General features: G+C 39.8%; 1 protein-coding gene across 21 annotated transcripts in view; it reads right to left on the bottom strand.

The window, feature by feature from the left end:
* Positions 1-27,073, bottom strand: part of LOC121873864 (mitogen-activated protein kinase kinase kinase 7-interacting protein 3 homolog) — a 112,469-nt gene that overhangs the window by 20,027 nt on the left and 65,369 nt on the right. For 18 of the 21 annotated variants that reach the window (XR_006090316.1, XR_006090315.1, XM_042377692.1 and 15 more), the window contains 4 exons: positions 14,007-14,358; positions 2,471-3,302; positions 773-933; positions 469-547 (listed from right to left, as the gene is read on the bottom strand). Coding sequence is in view for 19 of the 21 variants with exons in the window: in XM_042377692.1 (XP_042233626.1) it covers positions 469-547; positions 773-933; positions 2,471-3,302; positions 14,007-14,126 (1,192 nt within the window). In the remaining 2 variants the exon portion in view is untranslated. Of the gene's footprint in view, positions 1-468; positions 548-772; positions 934-2,470; positions 3,303-10,146; positions 10,300-14,006; positions 14,359-18,652; positions 18,672-27,073 lie in introns of those variants that run through there. The other 3 variants (XM_042377688.1, XM_042377682.1, XM_042377693.1) reach the window with 3 other exon arrangements.

The following is a 27,073-nucleotide window of genomic DNA, read 5'->3' on the forward strand; positions in this document are numbered from 1 at the left end:
TTCCCCTCTACATTCACTCATACCAAGAACCTAATCCCCTTTCCCCATTCAAATAAGGTTACCACATTCACAGTTTCTGCATTCGTGGTTTTTTTTCAAGAACCTGACCTCCGCAAATATTGAGGGTCTACTGTACTGGTTCCAAGCCTTTTGTACAGTGAAAGTGAGAATATTTAACTCCCAAAGATGTAAAAAAAAAAACAAAGTGATTGTGAGGTGAATGAGACTGAGAATAATGTTAAGAGCATTTGGTAAGACTTCAAACAGAAGTGACAAAGAAACATAATTCAAGTATCAAACATAAGTACTGTACTGTAGTGTACTGTACTGCCAAAGGGAACATGATACTGAGCATATACAGTATACTAGGAGCATTTTCCCTAAACAATGTTGCCTGTTCATCATTGGTTTCCTATTAGAACCTACACTTCATTCAAATAAATGAGCCGAGAAGACGTAACTACTTACCAAGGCGTAAAATTTTATTTTCCATTTCATAACATTCAGATTGTAATCGCTGATTCTCCCGTTGTACTTCCTCGATTCTCTGAAATATAAATTAAGTGTAAAATGCATATACAGTATATAAAATGATTATACTGTACCATTAAAAGTTTGTTTTGTTATAATTTTTTTAAGAAAAATCCTATTTTTCGCTTTACTGCAAGGTATTAACAGTTCCTGTTCTACCCAGGATAAACATCCAAACATCAGATTTATGTTACATGATATACTATTCAAAAAAAACTAATTATCAGTGCAAAGTTCTTACCATAGTGTTAGTGTCAGCGTTATGCTTGCGTTGCTGCTCTCGTTCATTTAATTCACGCATCATCATATCCACCTCTGTCTCTAATCTGCCTTTCTCCTCTATTTGTTTTGCTAGTTCAGCCTCAAGCTTTTGCTTGCGTACAATCTGCTCTTGTACCAGTGCTGTTGAATTGAATATACAGAGGATCTTAAAATTAGTTTCTCAAATGCACTATACTGTACATCATGTTATGCCTCATTTTACTTCAGTCTTTTTTAACAAAGGTATAAATAAAGTGCGGTACAGTACAGTACTAAGATATTAAAATCAATACTACATTATTGTATTGTACAGTGTTTCAGTTATATATAACAATTACAGTTCTGCATGAAGGACTTGAACTCGGTTTGCTATTAAGTATCAAGATATAGTGTACAGTATAACATTAAAATTACTACCAAATTAAAAGCTGAACTTAAGTAGTTAACAGGCATTTCTATAACTATATGACCATTTCAAATAAAGTTCTAAACTGGTTCCTCCACTCGTTTACTGGAGACATAAAAAGTGGGATTAGACAGTAATCAAACATCACTGAAGGATTTCCATGAATCTTATGAAAATACCTCTGGTCTATGAGCATCATGCAAGATCCAGGTCAGCCATGGCACACACTAAATTATCAATATTACTGAACTGGGAAAAAGCCATATCAGGAGAGAAAACAAAATGTTTTGTATTAATGTAAAATCAATAAAAATTCCCAACACAGCCAAACACAATATTGCTCATATTTTTTGTTATAAACATCTAACAGCAAGCTAACCATTCTACTTTGCACAAAAGGTGGATCCTTGTGAAAAAAAAAGAAGATATATATATATATAAATATATATAAAGTTAGTAGCCATATATCTAGAATTACAGGATAATCAATCTATGGGCAACCTCCTGACACAGGGCAGCAGAGAAAGCCCCAGGGCACATTAAACAGGTTGTGGGGCCGTGTAAGTGGGTATCAGGCAGCACACTGAGGGGTGTACGGGGGACACACAGCAGTAGTGCATGCTGCTATACCTTGCATGTGGTCTGAATCAGGCCTGGCAGGTGGCACTGCCCATATGGGATCTCCTGCAGAGTAACCCAGGCTAGTCTCAGTGCTTGGGGGGTAGTGGAGGGGGTGCAAGGACACTGGAGGCCCCACACACTCTGGTAGTGAAGATTTGCGCTGTCTTGATTCAGGGGGCACAGAATCAGACATGTACCAGGATTGTGGGCGCCGTGATTGCCCTTGTACCCCCTCCTGCCCTACCACATCCCCCGTTGTGGGGAATGCAGCTCCCGTGGGAGTGGAACCACCATTTGCACTTGAGCTGTACTGGATGTGGAACGCTGTGTTGGCCTGGGAATTTTTATTGTCAAGGTTTGTGCGCATGGCAGAGATTGTGCCACCAGTGGGACCTATGGAAATCTGGAGGGAGGAACGTGAGCCATGGCGATGGTCAAGGGAAGAGGTGGAGTAGGTGAGGGAGGAGCCACTACTGCGAATTTGGATAGGTGGTTGAGGCTCACTGGATGGCTGTCTTAATTGAAGGTTTACTGATGTGTATGATCGACCACACACTGAAACTGTGCCATCACTTGAAGGAGGTCCAGGGGCATGATGTGCCCCATGGGGAGGGACAGGGGTAAGGTATAAGGATGAGATATGCCTCGGACCTGGTGGAGGTCGACTGCTACTGCTGCCATTGATGTTGTTGGGGTTTATACAGTTGCTCGTAGTGGTGGTGATCGTTGTAGTAGTTGTTGCTGTTGGAGATGGAGAATTTATGATATTGTTTAATGGGGGAGTTGGGGAATGATGTGGACTGTCATTCAATCTTTCAAACTGTTGTTCAAATTCTTGCATATTAAATGGAAGTCCTCTTCTTCCTTCATAATGTGTTTCTGCACTTTTACGACGTTCTGGGGGGCCTTTGTTTTCATAACCGATAAATGGGTCATATGAATTGGGTACAACTGGGGCTGAGTTAGGTAGAACTGGTGTGCTGGATCGAGACTTGGAAGCTTCATGGGAGCAATATGGAGTATCTTGTCTACTACAGCTCCCTTGTAACTGTCTTGTGGGTGGTTGTACACCAGCTGCACGAAATCCATTGGAGACAGAAGGGTGCCACCCGTAACCTACTGGATTATTGATTGGAGGTTGATAAAATACAGGGCTGGTAGTTAAAGCAGTAGTGGTGGGAGATGTATAAACTGGCCCAGGGCCATAACTGTATACTAGGTAGCCACTGGACTGCAATGGCCCAAACACATGATGTGTTGCAGTGGAGTGGTGCGACATCTGAGTTGTGGGAGTGGTTGTGGTAGTAAGAACAGGTGTGGTAGGCGTGGACGGTATGCCTGTTCTGATAGGTGAGGTAACTCGTGACATTGAGGGCGATGATAGTCCGCTGCCGGAGCGACCCCAAGGACCATAGTAACCACCATGGTGGATTTGGGTCTTCTGAGATAACTCCTCCTCACAACGTTCACGGTCAAGTCCATACTGAAAGCAAAAATACGCCTTAATTTAAGATCTACATGAATGTAGGGGACAATATGGAGTTCTTAGTACAGTTATTTGGTTTCAATTGATATAAAACATGATGAGCATTGTAATAATTATCTAATTCCTAAAAAGATTTATACTGTAGCACCACAAGCATTAAAAAGATATAATAATACAATATTTCATAGCTATGTAGTCCACCTATAATATTATTATTGTTATTATAAACTGAAACAAGGAGTTACATCTCATTCACAACTAAAACAAAAATCTAACTTGCCAAAATACTATAGTTAGTTATTTGCCACTGATCTCCCATGCTTTACAGCTTATAGGGTGAGTTCCAAGTTTGTGATACCGTCATACCACTGGTCAATATAATGTAATGTACACTGAATAATGTACTGTATTTATGGGTTAGCGTTCAGACTGGACTGCATGTTGACTTGAATAAAAATTTTCATATACTTGTATCAGAAAGCCACAGATAAATGTTGTAGTACAGTATATAACCTGCCTTCTGCTACATCAAGTAACATCTGAGAAAAAGAAGAGCTAAATACTGTATAGCCTTCATCTAGAACCTTACTAAATAAATTCTTTATGTAAAGATTTAACATGAAATATAAAGCACTACAGTACATCATACACAATACAGTACTGTATCTCCATCACTAGATCCTGTGTGCTTGCAAGTGTGTGGCTAGAATCTAGTTTATGTATATAAGAGTTTTTGATAAAATATTGGTACCCTTTACAGTATATATATATATATATATATATATATATATATATATATATATATATATATATATATATATATATATATATATATATATATATATATATATATATATATATATATATATATATATATGTATATTCAAAATACTAAATCAAAGAATGAAAACTGTGGTGCTAGAATGAACAGGGCAGTTCCATATGGTTCTCTGCTTAAAAAAGAAACAAACTCAAATCCTTACCTTCAATAATCAACATAGGGATAAAAGCACTTGATATTTTAGGCGACCAACATATAATCCATTCGGTAATTTGTGTATCTAACAGACAAACTGCTTCTATATTTCTTTGTGTACTTGAATGCCTTATGATGCTTCAGCAGTTGATCAAGAATTTGAGGTCAGAGCAGTTGTAAAATTTGAACATTTCAAAGACATCAACCGAAGGGGTTTATACAATGACATATGATATAGATGTTGCTGGAACAATTTATATTATGTCTTCCACTAGCCTATTTGTTAAGCTGCATTAGTTAATGATATCACACCATTAAATATCATTCCATATTCTGGAAGCCTTGACCAAACTGTGGTAGAAACACATGAACCTCACACCTTTCATCCAGTTTCTGAAAAGCATAAATCACCATTGATGGTAAAAATTATGCCACTGCTAGTTATCAAAGCACTGATACACATGAAATTCAAAACTAAAACTGACAAATGAGAAAAAATTAAAAAGATGGGTTAATAAGGGCCATTTCTGCATCATTAAGAAAATAATGCATTTAACATCATTTACCATCCATTTGTCCAAATACTGTGTTATGTAGGATAGTTTTTCTTGGCTAGAAAAAAAGATGCAAGGTTTAACCAACTACAGTAATCAAAAAGCATCCACTCAAAGAGGTAGTAGCAATTTGAAGAAGCAATTAATAGTGGCAAAACGTAGGATTTAATAAACATTGCAAAACTCATGAAGCACAGGTACTCTACACTCTGAATTGTGAGCCAATATAAAGTAACGTGGTAACATAAATGAAGGACTGTTCCTATAATATATTGTTCAGATAGTATAGTCCTCAACCAAGGACCTCTTGTAATTCAGGGATGTTTACTAGGGTGTTCTGTTCTCAGACAATCCACCATTATGCGTGACATGGTAGATCTAATAATCAAATCTGAATTGCAGTATTTTGATAACCCTTCTTTCCCCCATCACACCACTAGCCTCAAATGAGAACACTTTGGCATAAAGTTAACCTCTGAAGGTTATGAATTCTTATCTGAGCCACATCTGCCAATCAGCATATAAAACACCAGGTTACTGTCCACCATATTTGATTATCTGTACAGCCCTTTCCTCGATTTTCTAATTCAATTCCAGCTGCCTAATCAAGGAACCAAGGGAGGAAGCAAGATTTTTAGGTCACCTAGCTACTGGCTTCACCAGAAAAACGAATTTCAGGATTAACCCTACATTTTTTGGCTTTTACCTTTAAGCTATGCAGCTCTTGTAATCACAAACCAGCTATGACAATAAGGAAGAGGTAGTGGGCAGGTAAAGTGTTGCTGCCATGACTGACCAGCCCCCCATTATATTTAGGAGATAATTAAAATGATTTATTTCTGGAATTGGAAAAAACATAATTTTCCTTGGTTGCTAGACACAGTGGCAGGCCAGATAGATTCACTTGGTGGGATGGATGTGACCCATGGGATGCATTTTGCCAACCCCTGGGCAATACACCCGCACATCCCCAATGAGAATTGACCGGGTCACCAAAAGGATGTTACTGCATCCTGGAACCTCTGGCAGAGAGGAGCCATCAGAAGTCAGAGCCTCAATCAACAGTGAAAATTCAGTTGAAATCTTCTCCAATAAGAGAACTACAATATTGTACTGTACTTACTTTCCATGCAAGTAAAAAAAATTGAAGGAGAGGGGAAGACCTAAGAGTGTCCCACTCCAGAACCAATAAATCTCCCCATTGAACCATGAACAAGACTAAAACTAGCCCGCACAACTTAAAATGACTAGAAAAATAATGCAAGATCCTTGTTCACTAAAACATATAACCAATATTAGTCAAGTGCTCCCACTGGTGGTACACTGCTCTCATCTGAGGGCTAGGTGTGGCAATGTGGCACTTTGCCTCCTTGATTCAGTGCAGAAAAAACACAATACTATAAACAATAATAACCAAACCAGGAAACTTTCAACACAGCATATTGATAGTGCCATCATTAGGCACCCAATACTGCTATACAAGGGCACCGAGGAGAGCCCATGTATTTTCTGTTAATAGTTCATTACCCATAACTCACTCACTCACCCTGGACTAGCACTAAGTACGAACTCCCAACCACTTAATATTTTTCCTATATCACATACCTTCCCAATGGATCAAAACACCCTGATTCATAATATCTCCAATCAATAGGAAGTGGATGACCTGGTGAATACATCTTACAACAAAGCTTACTTGAAGCAGCCCAAGAATATACAAACCCAACCTTATGGATTTTTCCCAATAAACTCCTAGACAACGGTGATTGTTGGTGATTTAGGTAAGAGCATAAACAATATTTTTTTTTTAACGTTAATGACAGTTACTGGTATACAGTACAGTATATTTTATTTAATCCTATTCCTACTGTTCTAGACATTCTTAAAGAAGTTGGTCAACCCCGAAAGCCTTATTTTTCATTCTGCAGTTATCTCGGCATGTTTCCAAAACTGGTAACTTGACCTTTATTTCCTTTTCATTTCTAATGTTCATTCCATCATTATCACTGCACAGTTCTTTTGCATCCTCTACCTACCTTTCTTTACTGCTACTGCCTCAAACAGGATCCCCTTTTCTGGTACAGATTTACAGGACAAAACTGTTTTGCCCATCAGAGAAAATCCAGTTAAATTTCAAGACTACGGTACATGAAGTATATAAACAGATCTGATAACTAAAATAAAATGAAAGTCTAAGAGTTTTTACTTCTATATATCTTACCTTGAATCTCACAACCAATTTCAAAGAGCCTTTACTATCTCCCTAGGCAGTAAGTACCCCTCACTCACTCAACCTAGCACCCATCCTCCTCTTTACTGATCAGAACATTGGTTAAAACCCAAAGTCCAAAGCTGTTCTACATCAATGAAAGAAAACAGGACTGCACTGCACTAAGCACTGCATGGTTTATTTAACAAAGCACTAATCTTTTTAAAGGTTAATTTCTCTTATTATCAAATGTTCCTTTATAATCACAATAAGCTGGCTAAAATGACTTGGCCATGTTGAATTGTAAATTTTACAAGTCAACTACAGTATACAGTAATACCTCGCTTTACGCAGTCAATTGAACCCACGGAGGCCCGCGTAAAGCGGGAAACGCGTAAAGTGAACAACAGAACATATGAGATTAATTGAAATAGAGACTGGGCCGACCCCCCAAACTCCACTTTTTCAGACACAATACCTACGTTGTAGTAAAAATAACTTCTTAATTTTATGATGGTATGCACACACAATTAATAATTAAGAGAAATATCAATAATATTAGGTTTTTTAACACTTACATTAGTAGAAAAGATGGCTGGGCACACGGGGATGGGGGGGTTGATTCCGAGGCAGAGGGCAGATTATTGGCCCTCACCTGTATCACTTGTATCAATTGTATCACTATCCACCACAGAGGCTTGCAGGGCCTCTTTGTCAAACCCCTCAAAGTCCATATCCTCACTATCACTGACTTGGGTCGGCTGTGGTGGGTGGTGGGTGAAGAACTCGGTAATGTTTTGATGACTGGGCGACCTTGTGCGCACCCTGCCCGTGCCGCTTCCCGCGTATATGAGTAGATGCACCGCGTAAAGTGAACATTCCGGTTCTGGCGGGGTACCGCGTAAATGTAGAAACGCGTAAAAAAAAAAAAACGCGTAAAGCGGGGTATTACTATACATATGTTTAGCCAATGAGTAAAATATCTAAGTTTAGATATATCCTTGCTCCCCTGGGGCCAACCATTCTGGAGGCACTAATCATACAAGTAATTCATTAATACAATTGTGTGGAGGTACAGTAACTCAATTAGTGAATTCTGTATTAGGGAATTTCAGTTCACCCAATATGCAAATGTAACAATGTAGCTAATTCAGGCAAGCTCAGTCTCCCTGAAGGGTTCATACAAGATGAATCTATGAAAATAAAACATAACCACATTAAACTTGCCAGGAAATTGAAATAATAATATGAAAAGCTGTTAAAAACCAGTGGGGCTATCTTATTTACATAAGAGTATACATTCACTGCCTCACAGCTACCCACTGCTTTTACAATGGTCAAAAGCAATCCTCCTGAAGCAAGTTTTGGTACTTGCAATTCAACAAACAACAAAATATATGGAGTAAGGTACTATGTTAGTGAGAAGTGGTCAACAAGCAACAGTGTTATGGCTAGCATGCTAATGTGGACACAGAAGGATCTGTAAGATACATTCACATACTTCAGAAACTGATCTGTAAGGCCTAACTTTGATCATACTTTGTAATAACACTTAGAAAATTTGTGGTACCTCTAGCTATAAGACCCTATAGTGTTCCATGGAGCCCAACACTTAGTTTTTGCAGAATACAAGTAAAGAAAGGAAGAGCCTATCCACTACAACTGTCCTCTCAGACTGTCATCAAGGAACTGATGGTAGAGTTGACTGGAATCTAAGATAACAAACAGTAGCCAAGGTGTACTGGTTGGCAGATATTGGTCTAACAAGACTTCCTAGCTTCCACGGGGTAACTGTTGCACCTAATCCTCTATATTTAAGGTAAATGGTGTGATGAGGATAGGGTGATTACTGGTAATACTGTACAAGGGTTATCTGAGTACAGTACACACAACCCACCAGTACACAGCCCTGTATTACAGAAGTTATTTGGCTAAGGGTAAAAAACAGAAAAGATGGCAGGAGGAAGTCAAGAATATGTCATTTTAATTACAACAAAAAGTCATGTGGGGCCCACCATGCTTGATTTTCATCCCAACACAGAGTTCAGTACCGGTAATTAAATTTTTAATGATCACAAAATTCTTGTATGTTACTCTACAAAATGTATAAAATTTGTGAAATTGTATTTATCTAATGTTGAACTATACAGTACTGTATATTCATTTTCCAGATGATAATGTAACCTTTGTTACACATGGCCGTCCATGACAATGTTGTACCAAATGCCACCACCATTTAATTTCTTTCTGTGATAATTACTGTATTGTACCATAAAATGAAAAAGAATGTTCATATAAAATAAATAAATCCATTCTCAAATCATGTTATATGAAACAGTGAATAAGACAGCCACACTCCTTGAACAATTCAGGTCTTATTCACTTTGCCTCCTACATCAGTTTATCCCAGATTTCCATTTCAATTCCTTCTTCCTTCCCTTAACCCTCCTTGCTCAGCATCCATGAGGGGTACTGCACCAATATATTCTTTACAAAATCCTACACAATCATTGAAACCCTATTCACTACTGCCCGAGTTCACATGAAAATGTCAATAATTTAGGGAACTGAAAATTGTAATGGTATGTGTTTACAGGTACAGTACATTAGTGGATTAAACAATATATGGTTGAGAAAAAAAAATTATCACCAAAAGAAAAAGCAAGTTCTATTGTTTTTTTTTTCTTTTTATCACCACTTTTCCCTTTTGTTAATATCTGTACTTCAATGGCCGACTAGGACCAACCATTCTGCAATTAAAAATTAAAAAAAATTTTTCATTTCTGTAAAGATCTTTCTACAAGCTGAACATCTGCATTCAAAAAGCTCTTGCCACATTTGCAGTAGACACCAATTTGGATCAACACAATAAATTAAATTTTATAAAAAAGTAGAAATAGTTGATGAATAGGTGGCCATTGTGGTGCTTGAATTAGTGCAGGCAGTTAAATAATTATTAGTGTGCATTAGCACATGAGGCAGCCAAAAGCTGAACACAAGCTCCCTCAAATCTATAGGAATTTATAAACCAATAGCAGTGGCATGAAAATCTCTGATGGGGGTGATACATCGTAGCTATCACAAGATATGTAGCTAGCCCACCTGTGTCATCTTCAAGTTCAACAATAGATGTGATGATGTGTGTGCCGGTGAAGTATAACAGAAAAGGTAGGCCTAAGCCGAAAGTATCATTCGTTACGCTTGCTCCTGGCTCAAGAAGAAGTGGCAGGAATCCTATGTGGTGGTGTGCCCCTTCTGTTGAACATGCATCACAAGAGGATTTACTGTTGGCTGTCAAGAATGCCACTGTAGTTAATACAACATATAAACACAGTGCAGCCACATGAATCATTAATGCCACAAATTATGTGTCATGCATACACACAATTTTCCCAACAGTTAGCTATAAATACACCAAAACCAACTTGTTTACTTTGATACATGGCCTAAAATACTGTATGGATATGAATAAACCAACTTCAATAAAAGTATGGCAATCCAGTACATAGTATTAGACTTAATAGATCAGGTAACAAAATTCATAGCTACCATTACAAATAAAATATATCAAGGTAATCAAAGTAAGACATCTTTATAAATTTCATGAGAATACAGTATCTTTGCTTTCAATTAACACATACAGTACTAATACCATTCATTCCACCATTTATTTTTTTTATTCTATAACAAATACCACTATAATACAGGTATTTTAATTTAATTTTGACAAAGATTAACTTAGCTTTTATATATCCACATGCAATATCATTATCACATCCTTTATAAATTTGAAACACATCTATGAAATCCGCAAAAATGTTTTTTTTTTTTTAGTAATTGTAAAAATAATCTTACTTAAATTTAACATCGACTAGATATTACAAAATGGTAAATTTAAAAATAAATATAGTACAGTACAGCATATGTAAAAGCTGGGGAATCAATTATTACCGTAACCTCAAAACCAACCCCACAAATAACAAGAACGAACTGTAAAACTGGTAAGCGTGTTATCAACCTCTTCATAGTATGGACTTTGGCACTCAATCCAGACAAAATATACAACATGAATTAGCACTGAGAAATGGTAAAATATGTTCATGGATTCTCTCTGTTCTTATCTTTAAAAGCTTGTTCAAAATTGGTTAGGATATGTGTGTGTGTGTCTAAATTAAAATGACACCTTTTCCAGTAAAGTTCCTACACAAAAGAGAGAAAACAGATGACCTAAACTATGAAGATAACGAACAACTGAAGCACACATCAGGGGAGTTTGGAAGGGGGGAAAAAATCATACAAATTAGGATAATACTAAACTTATTTCATCTTCAAAATGGACTCTCTGGTTTTGGGGGTTGAGAAAACAATATGATCTATGCTATGGGCTATTTACCTTTTGGCGGGATTCAAGCAGATATAAAATGTTAACTAAAAGAAACAGGAGCTAAGCCATAGAAAGTACGGGTCATGAGAAAACTCCTCTGGCCCTCAAAATACCGAAGAGGTAATATAAATGTGCTCTTGATCTAAAAGGATGTATGGTAGTAGCCAAATGGATACTGTGCTTGCCTCCTATCTCAGGGGTTGCTTGTTCATGCATGGGACATCTAAAGTGACCCCATAAGTGAAGGTAGCCAAGCATAGTAAGACACACTGCTTTTTTGTTTAGGTAAATTTTTGTAATGTATCTACTCTACCGCTAATGAGCTGTTAGGTCCCAAACTCATTGGTACTCTTAGATTTGGGATAAATCTCCATTTTCCATCAAAACTGGCTCTAATCAAGTCATGGAGCTCCCATCCCTACAAACACACAAAAACAATACCAAAACAAAACAAAACTATAACTAAATTAGGTTAGGTAAAGTTAGATAGCATCCCGGTAGGTTGAGCTAGATTACAGTAGTCATAATGTTATTTAAATATACAGTAGTTTATACAGTGATATCCCCGTTAGCTGGAAAAATTGGTGCAGAGCACTTCCGGGAATGAGAGATTTCCGGGTAACGAGATGACTCTCTCAAAGCCGGAAAAAAATCCCTCATCCCCGGAATTTTCCAGGTAACGGAAAAATGTTCTCGGAAGTTCCAGAAATTGCCCACTACATCATCTCTCGAACCCCGAAAAATATCCCACGGAATTTTCCGAGTAACGGAAATTTATTTTCAGAATTTCCAGAAAACGCACCTGATTTTCATCTCTCAAACCCGGAAAAAACTCCCCCATCCCCGGAATTTTTCGGGTATCGGAAAATTTTTCATGGAATTTTCAGGAAAATGTGCCCCCCTCGGAAAATCGTTCCCAAAGCCGTAATTTTCCGGAAAATTCCGACTTTGGGAACGATTTTCCGAGAAAATTTGAATTCCGGCTACCGGAGAGTTCCGGGTCTGAGTGATTCCGGCTAACGGAGATATTACTGTATTATGATTACGGTATGTACATGACCATATACTGATTAGTTTGATTTTTAAAAACAAGTAAAAAGAAAGTTATCATTGCTTTGCAATTATCCCTATTCAGCTTGGTGTGCACTCACACACACACAAGCAGTTATGTTAGAAATAAGTAGTTAGGGCTAAAGGTTGATAAAACAATGTCAGTAGGAAGGGTTACCTGTCCCAAGTTGTGGAGGACTCACACAAAATATACATAGTGTACACAGCTGTTACCTAGTTGTACATGGTTTAGTTTGATACCTTAATATTTATACATTTGACCACAATTTCATAATACCTGTAATAAAAATACATTCTGACCCAGAGTCCAGAGAATGGAGCTAGACACAGGGACTAATACATAACCTCACCTTCATCTTTTGAGTGAGAAATAATATGTAGCTATTAAATTGCACTCAAAAGTTTATTAAAACAATCTCAAAATAGCTAACAGAGAGAATTACATTAAACATATAAATACTCTAGTGTCATGTGTAAAATAACCCTAAAATAATATAGTATATGTACAATTACCAGGTAGCTACCCTGTACAAGGTCTAAGTTGGAGGTAAACAGGTGAGTGTAACCGAGGCACTGTTGGGAAATGACAAGATTTATGATGCACAGAAATTACTTTTCGACAGATACCAAAGACATTACAAGATATGAAACAGGACAGTGAGTGGCAAGCTGTCAAGTCGAGTGAAATGGGACATCTTTGAAATACCGTACACGGCAGAAAAGAAAAAAATCTATATCATGGAAGCTACCAACTACCCTTTAATGTCATTCATTAAAAATATGAGTGAGTCATAGTAATTAAGACTCATTTATGGTATGTGAATCAGTAATACCTTAAATAATCATTATTTTTAGCAAGAAATCCATACTCCAGTTTACCTTTGTATAAATTTAATAATAAGGTTTTATTACAAATCATGATAAATACTATAGGTGTTTGCCACTAAAGGTGGCCATAGGCCACACCACTGGGCAGTAATGACTGAAAAGCCTGATTATCAAAAGCAAATAAGATCATGATAAATCTATATATCAATTCAGGTTAAACTACACAGCTACTTGTTCAGATTAAAGTGTTCACAAAGTTGGTCGCGCGCGCGCGCACGCACACGCACGCACACACACACACGCGCACACACACACACACACACACACACATCATTTCTAATGTCCCTCAACAGGGAAGCAGGGAATAACAAAAGCACCATACATGATGAAACAATGTTACAAGAAATCAATACAATACAGTTAATACTAAAATTGTTTTAAAGATAAAAACTTATTAAATATTTATACCATATGCCAGATAAAGAAGCAAAGGGCCACAGGCTAGGAACCTGTAAGCATACAGAAGCCTTGTAATCTGTGCAGTACATCCCTTAAATACTGTGCTTAACTCAAGTATAATTCAGTGAAGCTATACACAAAGGTGCAAAGCTCTGCAGATCAAATACTGTAGCACCAAGTGCAGTACTGTACTGCATTCAACTGGAGACTTCCAGCTTACCTTTTGAATACTTTCATTGACATCATTGTCCTTCAGATCAGGGAATTTCTGCTTCAAATGGTGGAAGAGCTGCATGTGGGGGATGTTGCGCGTGTCAGTAGGCAGCCGCGCAGAGTCCATACTGTGGCCCAACCCACTACAAATATGGCCTGGCCTCCCCTTTCCACAGTGGCCCACTCTGATTTGTTTACTGTTCTATGTCTATCTTTAATTTTGGCACTTTTAAACTTTTAAAACTACAGAGGCCAGCCTGATGTTAGAAAAGGGGGCCTCCTGACAACATCTGCAACTTGTCAGCTGCAGCACCATAGTATTCGACCCATCTGCATGTTGGCTTCTCTCCATCAACTTCCTGAAAAGAACAAGAAAAAAGTAAAAATAAATGGTCATTCTAAAGATGAATATTCAGTATATACACAGTACATATCACTGTCAGTATGTTAAATAATCACTATAATACTAATGAATATAAATACTGTACTGTAGAGTAAAATTACCCAATACATACTGTAATAATAATAATAATGCAAAAATAACACTAATAATAAACTGGTTCCACAATTTTAGACCAAATAATACCCTGACACTTAAAGAAACTAGCAGATATTATCAAACAAGAATTTAGCAAACATACAAAAATTTGGCACAAGATATTATTTTTTCCTATCCCTCCGAATCTAGAGAACTTAATAGGTCATTCTGGTAGAAGTAAGAAATAGCTCAATGATTAGTAAAATTACAGGTATCTCCCGATTTACGATTATCCAAATAACATCAGGCATTAACACCCGTGATTTAAGTAAGGAATAATCCACATTAACGATATAAGTCATGTGGTATATAAAATTATTAAGTGTGCAGACTTTTCCTACCCAATCACCGTTTTCTTTAAGCTGCAGTCAGTGTTCGTTTGTCCTACCGTTGTGTGTGGCCTTGTGGAGTGTGACTTTAAGAGGGGAGTGTTGCTAGAGTACAGTAAGTGGACAGTACTCACAAATAAATATAGAAGGTGGAGGAGGAGGAACAAGTAAGGTGTATGTGACCAGGTAAGTGAGGTGAGCAGGTGACCCACTTATACTGTACTGGGGCTTCACACACACACACACACACACACACACACACACACACACACACATCTCCGCTATTACGTCGTCGCTCTCTTCTGGACTCTTAACTTTGTTTACTGTAGGCGGGCTGGTCGCGGAAGGACGGTGGGAGGGGAGGAAGGGGGTTTGTTGTAGAGCTCCAAGGCGGAGGTAATGGTTACTGTGTTACCTGTCATATTTGGTAGTGAGGGTGAAAGTCAAACTGGATAACAGCCTTCTCAAGTGTGACCTTTGTTGCTGTACCAACCACCACCATTATGCTATAACATCTTAAGGGAGTACCACTAATCCCGGTCAGGTGTTTGGTCTGGCCAGGTGAAGCAACTTTACAGCATCCATGAAATATATGCATAGGGATGAATCTATATTTTACATACTGCTCTATACGAGAATGTTTGTTTGTATGATTAATGTCTCGTTATTTACACACACACACACACACACACACACACACACACACACACACACACACACACACACACACACACACACACACACACACACGCACGCACGCACGCACGCACACACACACGCACGCACGCGCACACGCACGCACGCACGCACGCACACACACACACACACACGCACGCACGCACGCGCACGCACACGCACAGACACACACACACACTACTTATAAAATATGCATTATTATATATCACATAATTACAGAGGGTTGAAAATAAGACAGACAGCGTGGACGGCGGCGCCCAAGGTGTGTACGTAGTCTATGGCCGTGAGTGCATCTCCAGTCGTGTACGTAATAAGGCAATAGAAGATGCCGATTGACGTAAACAAGATCTGTATTGACTCCCAAAACGATACAAAACTGATCACTGTTATCTTGGTGGCAGAGATTTCACAGAGAAAACATATTTAACTGAACAAAACCCAAAAGGCCCATGTCAATCGCTGGAGAGATGAGAAGATAAACAGGACTCCTAGGTTAATCCAAAATACGTCGTGGTAATTTTTATCACACGAGGTAAACACGGCGAGAACTCCAACAACAACATCCGCGTTCCATGTGTCACTTTCTCACAACACGTCAGTGGAAGAACGACTCTGCCCGGCTCGTCCAGGCTGCCTCCCTCCCCTCCTCCACCAATGGAAGGCATGGCCGACTAGAGGATGTAAGTGGAGGTGAGTGAGCCTGGTGTACCCGGGCAGGCGAGATGTAACCAGGTATTCATTCACATCCGCAAAGATCAACTTCAAACGTCTGCCGCCAGGAAGTGGACGAGTGGACGACTGATGGAGGGAGATTTGGTAAGCATCCCGGGAGAGCATCAGGCGACACCAAACCTTGCCTGCCAGCCCTCACGTTACCAGCTGCGCCAGGGTGTACACAGTTAGTCAAATGGGCCCCAGTCCTAATGCACCCTAACCTAACAAACCTTTAGGACTGGGATACAATCTAAATAGTTAGGTTGAGTCCTGTTAAGACTATATATATAGACCTACCAGAATTAGACCCCAATACTAACGATTAAGTTTAGGATTAGGGTCATTTAGAACTGAGGCCCCATTTAACAAGTCACGCCCACACATTTCATAAACACATGTTACAAGTTACAGTATATTCTCCTGTGTATGATGCTACAGTTCTCTTTCATGTCTCTCTTTGTAAGATGATGGAAGAGCAAGCATCACAGCCAAGTACCATGACGAAATGACTCTGAGCACACGGGTTGGTTCAGCTTCTACAACATATACTGGGCCTATTATTTGAAACCTTTATTAATTTTAAGTTTGTGAGGAGTTACAGAGCCTAGAAAAAATATTGAACAGAAAAAAAATGGTTTACACTGAGAATAAATTGTAAAAGTTGCTAAGTTGTTTACATTTGTTTCCCAGTGCGGCCGTCTTCTCATGGGAAATGCGATGCGATGCCGATTATTTCGACTCCTGTTCTGAATTACTCACTTACCAGAATACAAGAACGAACCGAACCTAACTTAACCACCCAAAATGATGTAAGAATTTTTGAGAATCAGGTCGTGCAGGGAAAGCAATTTTCAACTAAAAGGATCATAAGTAGAATCCTAACAACCTGAAATTAACAAGGATCAGATATATAGCACAGAGACGCAATAAACAACTGACCACACCATTGCTTACTGAACACCTGTGAGAACAAGTAGACTCTTCAGTAAGTCAGGTACACAGCTGAATGAAAACTACAATGTACGTCCTAAATAACCAAACACTTAACATCTTAAGACAACTGCTCCATGCCTCGAGTATAATCAAACAGATGAATGGAATATTTCTTGTCTCTACTTACCAGCGCCATAATTTTGTCTGCGTGTGCATCTAGTGGTAGCAGTGGGTCGGAAAGGTACCTGCAGCTGCTTCAAGTGTACCTGAATTAGCTGTTTATGTCAGTAGGGAGAGGAGGGCCACTCCCCATACTTGTCATATCCCCTCACTAACCTCCCTCCCACACACAACAAAATGTTCTCTAATTATGATGAAAAGGTGCGGGCGTGAACACATTTAGAGACAGTGCCAATTTACACCTCAGGGGGACCGCGTGAGAACTATCTGCTAAATAAAGAAGAGAAAAACGATAATGAATGTTGCCGGATTAAGATGTATACTGGGAGGACACCGTCGCCCACTAACAAGAAAGGAAATGTGGAATGTGAGGAAGAGAAAGTGTGTGTGTGAGGTGGGACATTCTTGTGTTTGTTTGAGGATGAAGGGTAGCAAGACGTAACTCATGACGTCACACGTTCCTCACCCTCCACAATCCACACTCCCCATCCTCCACACCCTCTACACACTCCACACCCTACACACACACACACACATATATATATATATATACACACACACACACACAGGACGTCAGCAGCGGCGCTCTTCACCGCCTCCTGCCAACTCGGTCAAACAGCCCCGAAACGCATGACTTAAAACATCCCCTTCACACACACACACACACACACACACACACACACACACACAGGTAGAGGCATCAACAAAGGGTGAGGGGGAAAGAGGTAAACTTGGATGAATAGAGAAAAAGAACAAAAATGTAAAGAATAAGAAATGAACAGAAGAGAGAGAGAGAGAGAGAGAGAGAGAGAGAGAGAGAGAGAGAGCGCACCTGTGCCTTACCACCCCCATGGCTACTGGTTCAGAGCACGAGGCACTATGGTATGCCGTCTGTCACACCCATTTAAGGCTTAAGGTCACCTCCTCATCTTGCCAGCAAACACTCCACTTACTGTACACCTTAACTCATCCACAAACATCCACATCCACCCTCCCTCCCTCCACCAGCCATCATCCACAACACCCCTACACTATTTTAACATCATCCACCCTCCCTACATCCACCAGCCATCATCCACAACACCCCCACACTATTTTAACATCATCCACCCTTCCTACATCCACCAGCCATCATCCACAACACCCCCACACTATTTTAACATCATCCACATCCAATCCACCGTCAACTTTGTCTCCACTTCCCGTATAGCGTCTGATACAGTAGGTATTTCTTCCTCACCAAGGACCATGGGGTATATTTACCTCAAGGGAATGGCTATTTTCAGGTGAAGAGGAATTCTACACACGCTCGGCCTGCAATAAGAAACAATCCTTGGTTCTAAGGGTTTAGATTAGGTTGGGTTGGGTTAGGTTAGGTTAGTTTGGAAGTCTAGTGGTCAGAAGTGATGCCTAGAGGCCCATCCCCACGAGTGAGTGAGTGAATGAGTCAGTGAGTGAATGCATGAGCGAGCGTGAGTGAGTGACCTTGACGCTCTTGATCCTACCTGATAATCCTAATACAAGTATGGTGTTACGGCCTCACTGAGAACAGGATAACACTGGTAAAGTCTTGGTGTCATTATTACTTGTAGTATCTGGTTAAGTGCTGTCGTTAGGCGTGCCAAGACAACTTAACACTAGCAGCATATTAATGACGGTGTTGCTAGTACCATACACCTCTCAATACCATACACCTCTCAATACCATACACCTCTCAATAACATACACCCCTCAATACCATACACCTCTCAATACCATACACCTCTCAATACCATACACCTCTCAATAACATACACCTCTCAATACCATACACCTCTCAATAACATACACCTCTCAATAACATACACCCCCTGAGCTCCTGCAATACACCACTGATAAGAAACATCAAGTGGAGGACAGATACGACCAGATAACACATCCTTATCAGCCTCAAGACGCGCCTTTATCATCTTATCAAGGAGACTCAACACTAAGGAATGTCACGGGTTGAGATTAAGAAATATAATATTGATAAGAATAATACATCACATAACGATACACAATGCGGATATAATTGAAGGGTGGTTGAGGTCCTTATATGGAGGTTTACACGTGGTTTATTAATTGGTGGTCCTTATATGGAGGTTTACACGTGGTTTATCAAGGCTGGAGGTCCCTATATAGAGGTTCATCACTGACAGGTAGCTACAGAATCAGAAAAAAATATCACGAGACTTTAACATCGTTCTTGGCGGTGATTGGATAGAGCTTTAATCTGAACGGATAATAACACAAATACGAGTCATTTATAATTTTCCAAAGATCACAAAAAACAATAAATAACTCGTTGAAACATTAAAACAAACATATTTATTTTCACTATTTATACTGACATGGGAATAATCGCATGAGAATTACAGCCACATTCATAAAATGCTCGTAAATGTTTCTCTAGTACAGTAAATAGCAAGACCGGTACATGTAAAGTTAATACCGAGACTACCGAGTAACGTGGAGTCAACGTTAGGATCCCAATTATGCAACAGAGAACATAATTTGCATTTTTTTCATTAGATTATTTGTATTTACGTGTCATTTTACCTTGAGTTTTAAGTATATTTCGCATTTACATCATTTACATACAGACAGACGTGAAGGGCCCTTTTGTGACGTCAGTGAAAGCAGCCATATTATTTATCTTGTTGTGTGACATCAGTAAAAGCAGCCATATTGTTTATCTTTTTGTGTGACGTCAGTGAAAGAAGACATATTGTTTATCTTTTTGTGTGACGTCAGTGAAAGCAGCCATATTGTTTATCTTTTTGTGTGACGTCAGTGAAAGCAGCCATATTGTTTATCTTTTTGTGTGACGTCAGTGAAAGAAGACATATTGTTTATCTTTTTGTGTGACGTCAGTGAAGGAAGCCATATTGTTTATCTCTACATAAATGATATTTCCAGTAGTAAGTATTATATAAGTAAATGCATGTATATATGTGTGTTGGTATATTGCCACGTACCAGTAAGTAAAGAACGGTATATCTTCAACAATACCTGATGTAACAGGAATAAAATACCGCTGGGAATGTACCGTCAGGAGTAGTTAGCATGACAGGAGTATTAAAAGTGCAGGAAAAAAAAGATTAAACTCCGTGACAGGAAGATGAAAGAGTAAGACAGGAAGATGAAAGAGTTAGCAGGTAGAGAGGTGTGTGGTGGCAGTGTTTAAATGAGGAACTAAAAACCAAGTGGGGAAACACAGGAGTAGAAGAGGAAGAGTACTGTAAATGATGAGTGAGGCTGTGTACCATAGAGCACCGATCAACACACAACTGACACAAGACCACACTCCATCACCAACATACGGCCTCAACACCCCGATTTACGATCACCACATCAAAGAACGTACCTCGCACAAGCCTAAGTAAATATGTGGTAGTTGAGATTAATTACCCTAACAACATTGTATAAGGGTACGAGTAATGGCGACTGAGAGGAATGAAGGAGAGTCATAAAGGTGATTATAAAAGTTCGTGTACCTGGGCTTTATGTTATGATGACCCAACATATGGTTACCAGGTGAGATGTGACGAGGTAAGGAAACTGTTTATGTGTTATTTTCACAAGAGTATCAGTGTCTATACCCATAAAAGTCAATAATTTTCGGCTACGTTGTGTTTTGAGTGTTTTGTTTTGCTTTTTACGACATGAATGGTGGAAATTTCTCAGTACATCTCATGATCAACACCTACGCTCAATCTGGTTTCAACTTATCCTCCTGCGCTTTATCCTCCTACTTAAAGACATTCAGGCACAGGCGTTTGAGATAGTTCGTTGTCTAAAGCTGGTACTGTCGTGTGTGTAAAACGAGACCCAACAGTAAATGGTTATACTTCGATACTTATACGACTCAGCTTGACACAAATTATCCTCATCGTAATATTTGCTGTTTTTTGTTTTCAGTGACACAGGAGTTTATAAATTTGAAAGACGTAATATCACGGAGTACAAGGCGCCCAGGTGTCGTGATCTCCTTCAACAACACATCATATGGAACACAACTACTCGCCAGAAAGGTTCCCAGCCCGTCTTGCAGCATCTGGCACACCACCACCATACACTGAGCTGTACACATTAAGTTATTAACGTCAATGAAAGACTGAAAAATACCAACATCTAATCATTAACTGCATCATTAAAGTAACAAAAACAAAAACCCCCCCACGTACAGAAAAAACATAATCAGTAAGGTCAGGTAAAGAAGAGAATTAGGTAGAAGGAAGCTGCTAAAATTATATGATTTTCGTAAAAGTTTTTCAATATTCCCCCAGATAGCAAAAGTATATCCACTCAACAGCTTAATCAAAACTAAACTAAAACCATCGACTCTAAGGCTGCCATAAATGACCATCAAAACGTAACCAAACCACAAGGCAAAAATTTACGACCAGGAAACCCAACTTTTAATCCTCTTGAAATGGGGACAAAATGGTAGCCTTCCTGGTCATAAATTTAGTTGATAAATACGGTACAGGTGAAGTGATATTTACGGGTGTCTGTTTTATAGTTCACAAGGGAAGTAATAATATTGCCTGGGAGAGGACGAGAGTATGGTGGGACTGCAGACAAGATGAATCCCAGTCCTAATAGACTTCAATCTCATATAGCCTTTACGATTGGGATCTAAGAGAATTGGAACCCATTATGATCAAGCCTTAATCCGAATAGTTATCAAAGTTCACTAGCTACCATTAAGACTAGCGACTATGAGGACTTGCGATTATTAGGACTAGAGACTACGTATTAGGATTGGCTCTCAAGATTTTTTTGTTAGATTGTTTAACTATAGGCTATTAGAATTGGAACCATTAAAGATTGGACCCACAGGTGATTAGGTCATATTTGGGACCTAATAAGAATGCTCCCCCTTAGGTCTGAACCCTCAATACTAATAGCTAGATTGTGTTCAGTTAGGGGCCCCACTTTACCAGTCATGCCAATTCAGGCGCCCCGTCCCACAAACTCTCAATATATATCAGTTGTTGCGACAGTCTAATCCGTCATATAATACGTAATAAAGTCTCCATTCTGATGACTGCTTGATGGATGACGCTGAATAGGATGACGGATGATGCACGACGGATGAAACACGACGGATGAAACACGACTCCTCCTCTCCTCACCAACGATAAACAACAACACGACTGAGACAAACAGACCTACAAAACAAACACACACACACACACACACACACACACACACACACACACACACACACTATCTTACATATACATTCAAACAGACACACATACACACATTTAATAATACCTCTCCATCCCATACACGAAGCAACAGTAGTAAAATAAGACCCAACTCAGAATTAACAGGGCAGTCACCACTCCATCACCAAAAACATTACGAGAGGTTCCATTTGACGCACTACGACCCGATGAAAAAAAATATAGAGTTCGTAAAGGTGATGTACGAGAGACAAGTATGCATGGAGGTATATCCTGGTGACTTTAATGGTGACCTGAAAGTGCTTTTAACGTTCATCCCAAGGTAGTTAGGGGGGTGTTGCAGGTGGTGGTAATAGGGGTGGTTATTGGTGTGATAGGGAGGGAGGGAGGGAGGGGGTTGTGGTGTAGGTGGGGGGAGTGGTGTAGGGGGGATGGGGGAGGGAAGAGGGGTGGGGAAGTGGTGATGCTGGTGGTGATGGTAGTGGCGCAAGTAGTGGTGGTGGTGGTGGTGGTGATAAAGTCTGAGTGTCTGGAAAAGAAAGAAAGAAAGAAAGAAAGAAAGAAAGAAAGAAAGTCCTAGATGAAACTTTGACCTAAACTGATTCATCTAATCTCAGTATTAACGATGGAGTCAACGAATCTAATCTAACCCGACAGTCTTAACAAGGAACTACCCGAATTGAACAGGAACTTGAAGGCCCTCCAAAGATAATCTACTTCCGGGTAAATTAACAAGTGTCATCCCAAAATGTGTTCAATTTCAGGTTCGAATCCCAACTCTATGTTACAGTATGGGTCGAATAGGTCGAATGAATCTTGAGGTGTTGGGGTTCGAATCATCTCGACTATACACGACAGTTAAGGCGCCAACACGCATGAGGCTAAAGACTAAATGGAAGTTTAGACACTTTAATTACCTACATCAATAAATTAAAGCACTCACTGACGCAAACCTGACCTGACCTACGTGACCTGACCTGACCTGACCTGACCCGACCTGACCCAACCTAGTCTAAGATTAAGTATTTATACAACTTAATTTACTGTACTTATCCACTTGTTCTGAAATGTTCCTCCACGACAAAAAAACTAAAACTAAAATATCACGACACACAAACACACACAAACACACACGCACACACACGCACACACACACACACACACACACACACACACGCACATTACTAAACCTAACCAACTACTGCCGGTTAATTATAGATATATTAACAATTTGGTGAATTTGTAGCAGTTACAGTAAACATACTTGGCGAATGTCTCCCAAGTACTAATAAATAAACAAGAGAGTAATTAGAAATATCTGGAGAACAGTTAATGATGGGAGCGTGAGTAAAACATAACAGTGCTAGATAACGAGAGGGGGAGAGGGGAGTGGGGGGAGAGGGGGGTAGGGAGGGGGTGAGGGGAGGGGGGTTGGGGAGGGGTGAGGGGAGGGGGGCTGGGGAGGGGGGTGAGGGGAGAGGGGGAGCGGAGGGGGGTGAGGGAGAGGGGGGTTGGAGGGGAGGGGGGTGTTGAGGGGGAGAGAGGGGTGTTGGAGGGGGAGGAGGAGGGGGTTTATGGGCTGCGGCATGACAAAACTTAAGGAAGTAAGAATCCCGAGGAAGTGTGAGGTGCGGTTGGGGAGGGAGGGAGGGAGAGAGGAATGTTGCACCTGTGAGGGAGAGACCATGACCACGTCACCGTAAATACGACTGGACTGAGATGTGGCGCTACTCCACGAACCAGGACGTCTACTGCCGTGGCTCTGTCCTGCCTGCCTGCCTTCTGCTGCGGTACTTTACACTTTAAATTATAATCAAAACTAACACAGTCATGTTTATTTTCCACAGGTGAATAGGTGAAGTAAATAAATAACAAGTCTTTACACTGCACAGATTATTTTACTGAATATATTAAAAGAAAAACGTTCATTATCAACTAACGGAGGCCACAGTTACGGTACATTAGTGTATACAGCTCTGGAATGACTCATACAGGGACACACTGAGTGACATCAAGGTAGGACTTATAATTACCTGGAGACAGTGAACAGCCACTAGCCACTGCAGTGAGTCATTAAGCAACAAGCTCATTACTAAAATAGACTGGTAAACTGGGTGGTCCAAGTCCTCTGGCAAGATCTCCCCGATTACTACAACGATTGTTTCCTGCACTTATAGCCCCCACACACCACATGGATAACACAAAGTAAACAATGTATTTACAAAAAGCCTAAACGTACACTTGGGGTTGGGGGGGGAGGTGGTATTTATAGGCCAGGCCACCACCATCATACAAAGCTCCAGAGTCTATTTACAACTTTTCGTTCAAGACAAGTCCAATATTAACCCACTGAAGGTCATTGTGGTGGAGCGGGGATAACTTGCCTCACTCACACGTCCCCCGCCTGTGATGGGTCTTATCGGAGGTGCAAATTGGCTACCATATGGCTTTATCGTATCTGTGTGTGTTTGTGTACGTGAAGAAGATATTTGTATTGTGTCTGTCGGCCTAACACTCCAACTCATGCCAATTCCTAGCCTCCTGAATATGTTAAAATCTTCAAGCTTGTTATGGAGACCTACTGTATTATTTCACCTGTTGAACACCTGAATGACGACAACAATATCCACTTCGGCGTCTGGTTAAATGGGTCCCTGCAGTACAAATACCTTCCAATCATTATTCCTGGGGCATAGTTCTGAAGAGGGGCCCCAATCCCAATAGACCTTACCATAACCATAGTGTAATTATGTTGATGTAATACCTCAATATGTCGAGAAAGATTATTTTTTTTCCTGTTGGTCGTTCCTTCTCCTCAACTCCACGTCAGTTCATCTATAACCTCCTCTAATCTACCACTATTACCAAGATCAATGTTACCCTAAAGTTCTAAACCATCATTCTATTCCATCAACTCGTCCACAGTATCACAACACTCCACTAATCTTAACAATGTCACCGCTACTATAATACAAAGTTCCATTTAGTTTAACATCATATCCACACACACCTAAACCTCGTTCTTCTTTATTTAATTCACTGGACACTCTTACATCTCCACTACAGAACATGCTGTACTAAAAAAAACCCACTACTTTGGATATATATGTCAGTTGTAGTGGACTTAAAAACAAGCAGTATCATGTGTTACTCGAGACTAACAGTTATGAGAGAACTACACGCGTTTATGTATGTTTTAAGTAGGGAGAAATAATTAAATAACACAGGATTCTTTGAAGTTCTGATGTGGTTAGGTTAGGTTACAGGATTCTTTGAAGTTCTGATGTGGTTAGGTTAGGTTACAGGACTCTTTGAAGTTCTGATGTGGTTAGGTTAGGTTACAGGATTCTTTGAAGTTCTGATGTGGTTAGGTTAGGTTACAGGACTCTTTTGAAGTTCTGATGTGGTTAGGTTAGGTTACAGGACTCTTTGAAGTTCTGATGTGGTTAGGTTAGGTTACAAGACTCTTTGAAGTTCTGATGTGGTTAGGTTAGGTTACAGGATTCTTTGAAGTTCTGATGTGGTTAGGTTAGGTTACAGGATTCTTTGAAGTTCTGATGTGGTTAGGTTAGGTTACAGGATTCTTTGAAGTTCTGATGTGGTTTAATTTCTAGGTGATGGCGGAGGTGTACAGCGGGGCTATCACCACTGTATAATATCCTGGGTGGTGGTGGCAGGTGTGCAGGTGGCCCGCCAAATACTGCCATAAACAAGCACCTACCTGTCTCTCCCGCCACCACACCTTCACACCTGCTGCCACTCAACCATTAATGCCCCATGTGCCACTGCCTCTCATATACAGCCTCCCACTCACCCTCCAGCCACCTCCCACTCACCCTCCAGCTACCTCCTACTCATCCTCCAGGGACCTCTCTCTCTCTCTCACCACAATATAACTCGGCACTATCTTCACGTACTCATTAACCCACACACCTGGATAATTCGGCAGGTATTATTTTACTGCTCCTCACACACCTTCCTTCAACTAACTAGAACGATATAACCTTAATTGATGACCTGACCTAACCTGACCTAACCTAACCTAACCTAACCTAACCTAACCTAACCCAACCATAGGTAGCGTTCCGGTGTCTAATCATCTGGCAAAATAGACTAAGGTGGCTAATCTAAACGTCAACTCTCACAAACAAATAATGAAAATTCTATTATTCACAGTAATGAATAAAATGCATTGAGTATTCGTTAAAAAAGATCTTCATTTTGTACATACACTCATATGTATGTTTCGTGTCGACTCGAGTTTCAAAAGAGCTGTCAAGATGATAAAGTGGCAGGCAAGGATGTCTAGCTTAATAAAGTGACGATGTGAAGCTTATGATTAAAATATATTAGTCTTTAATCTTACGTATTAACAAGAGGAAAACCATCCACAAAACTACCTATAGCAAATACTTCACAACTACCCAAGGGAACTACTTCACAACTACCCAAGGGAACTACTTCA

The sequence above is a fragment of the Homarus americanus genome, unplaced genomic scaffold (genome assembly GCF_018991925.1).
Source record: "Homarus americanus isolate GMGI-L3 unplaced genomic scaffold, GMGI_Hamer_2.0 scaffold25827, whole genome shotgun sequence".
Taxonomy (NCBI): domain Eukaryota; kingdom Metazoa; phylum Arthropoda; class Malacostraca; order Decapoda; family Nephropidae; genus Homarus; species Homarus americanus.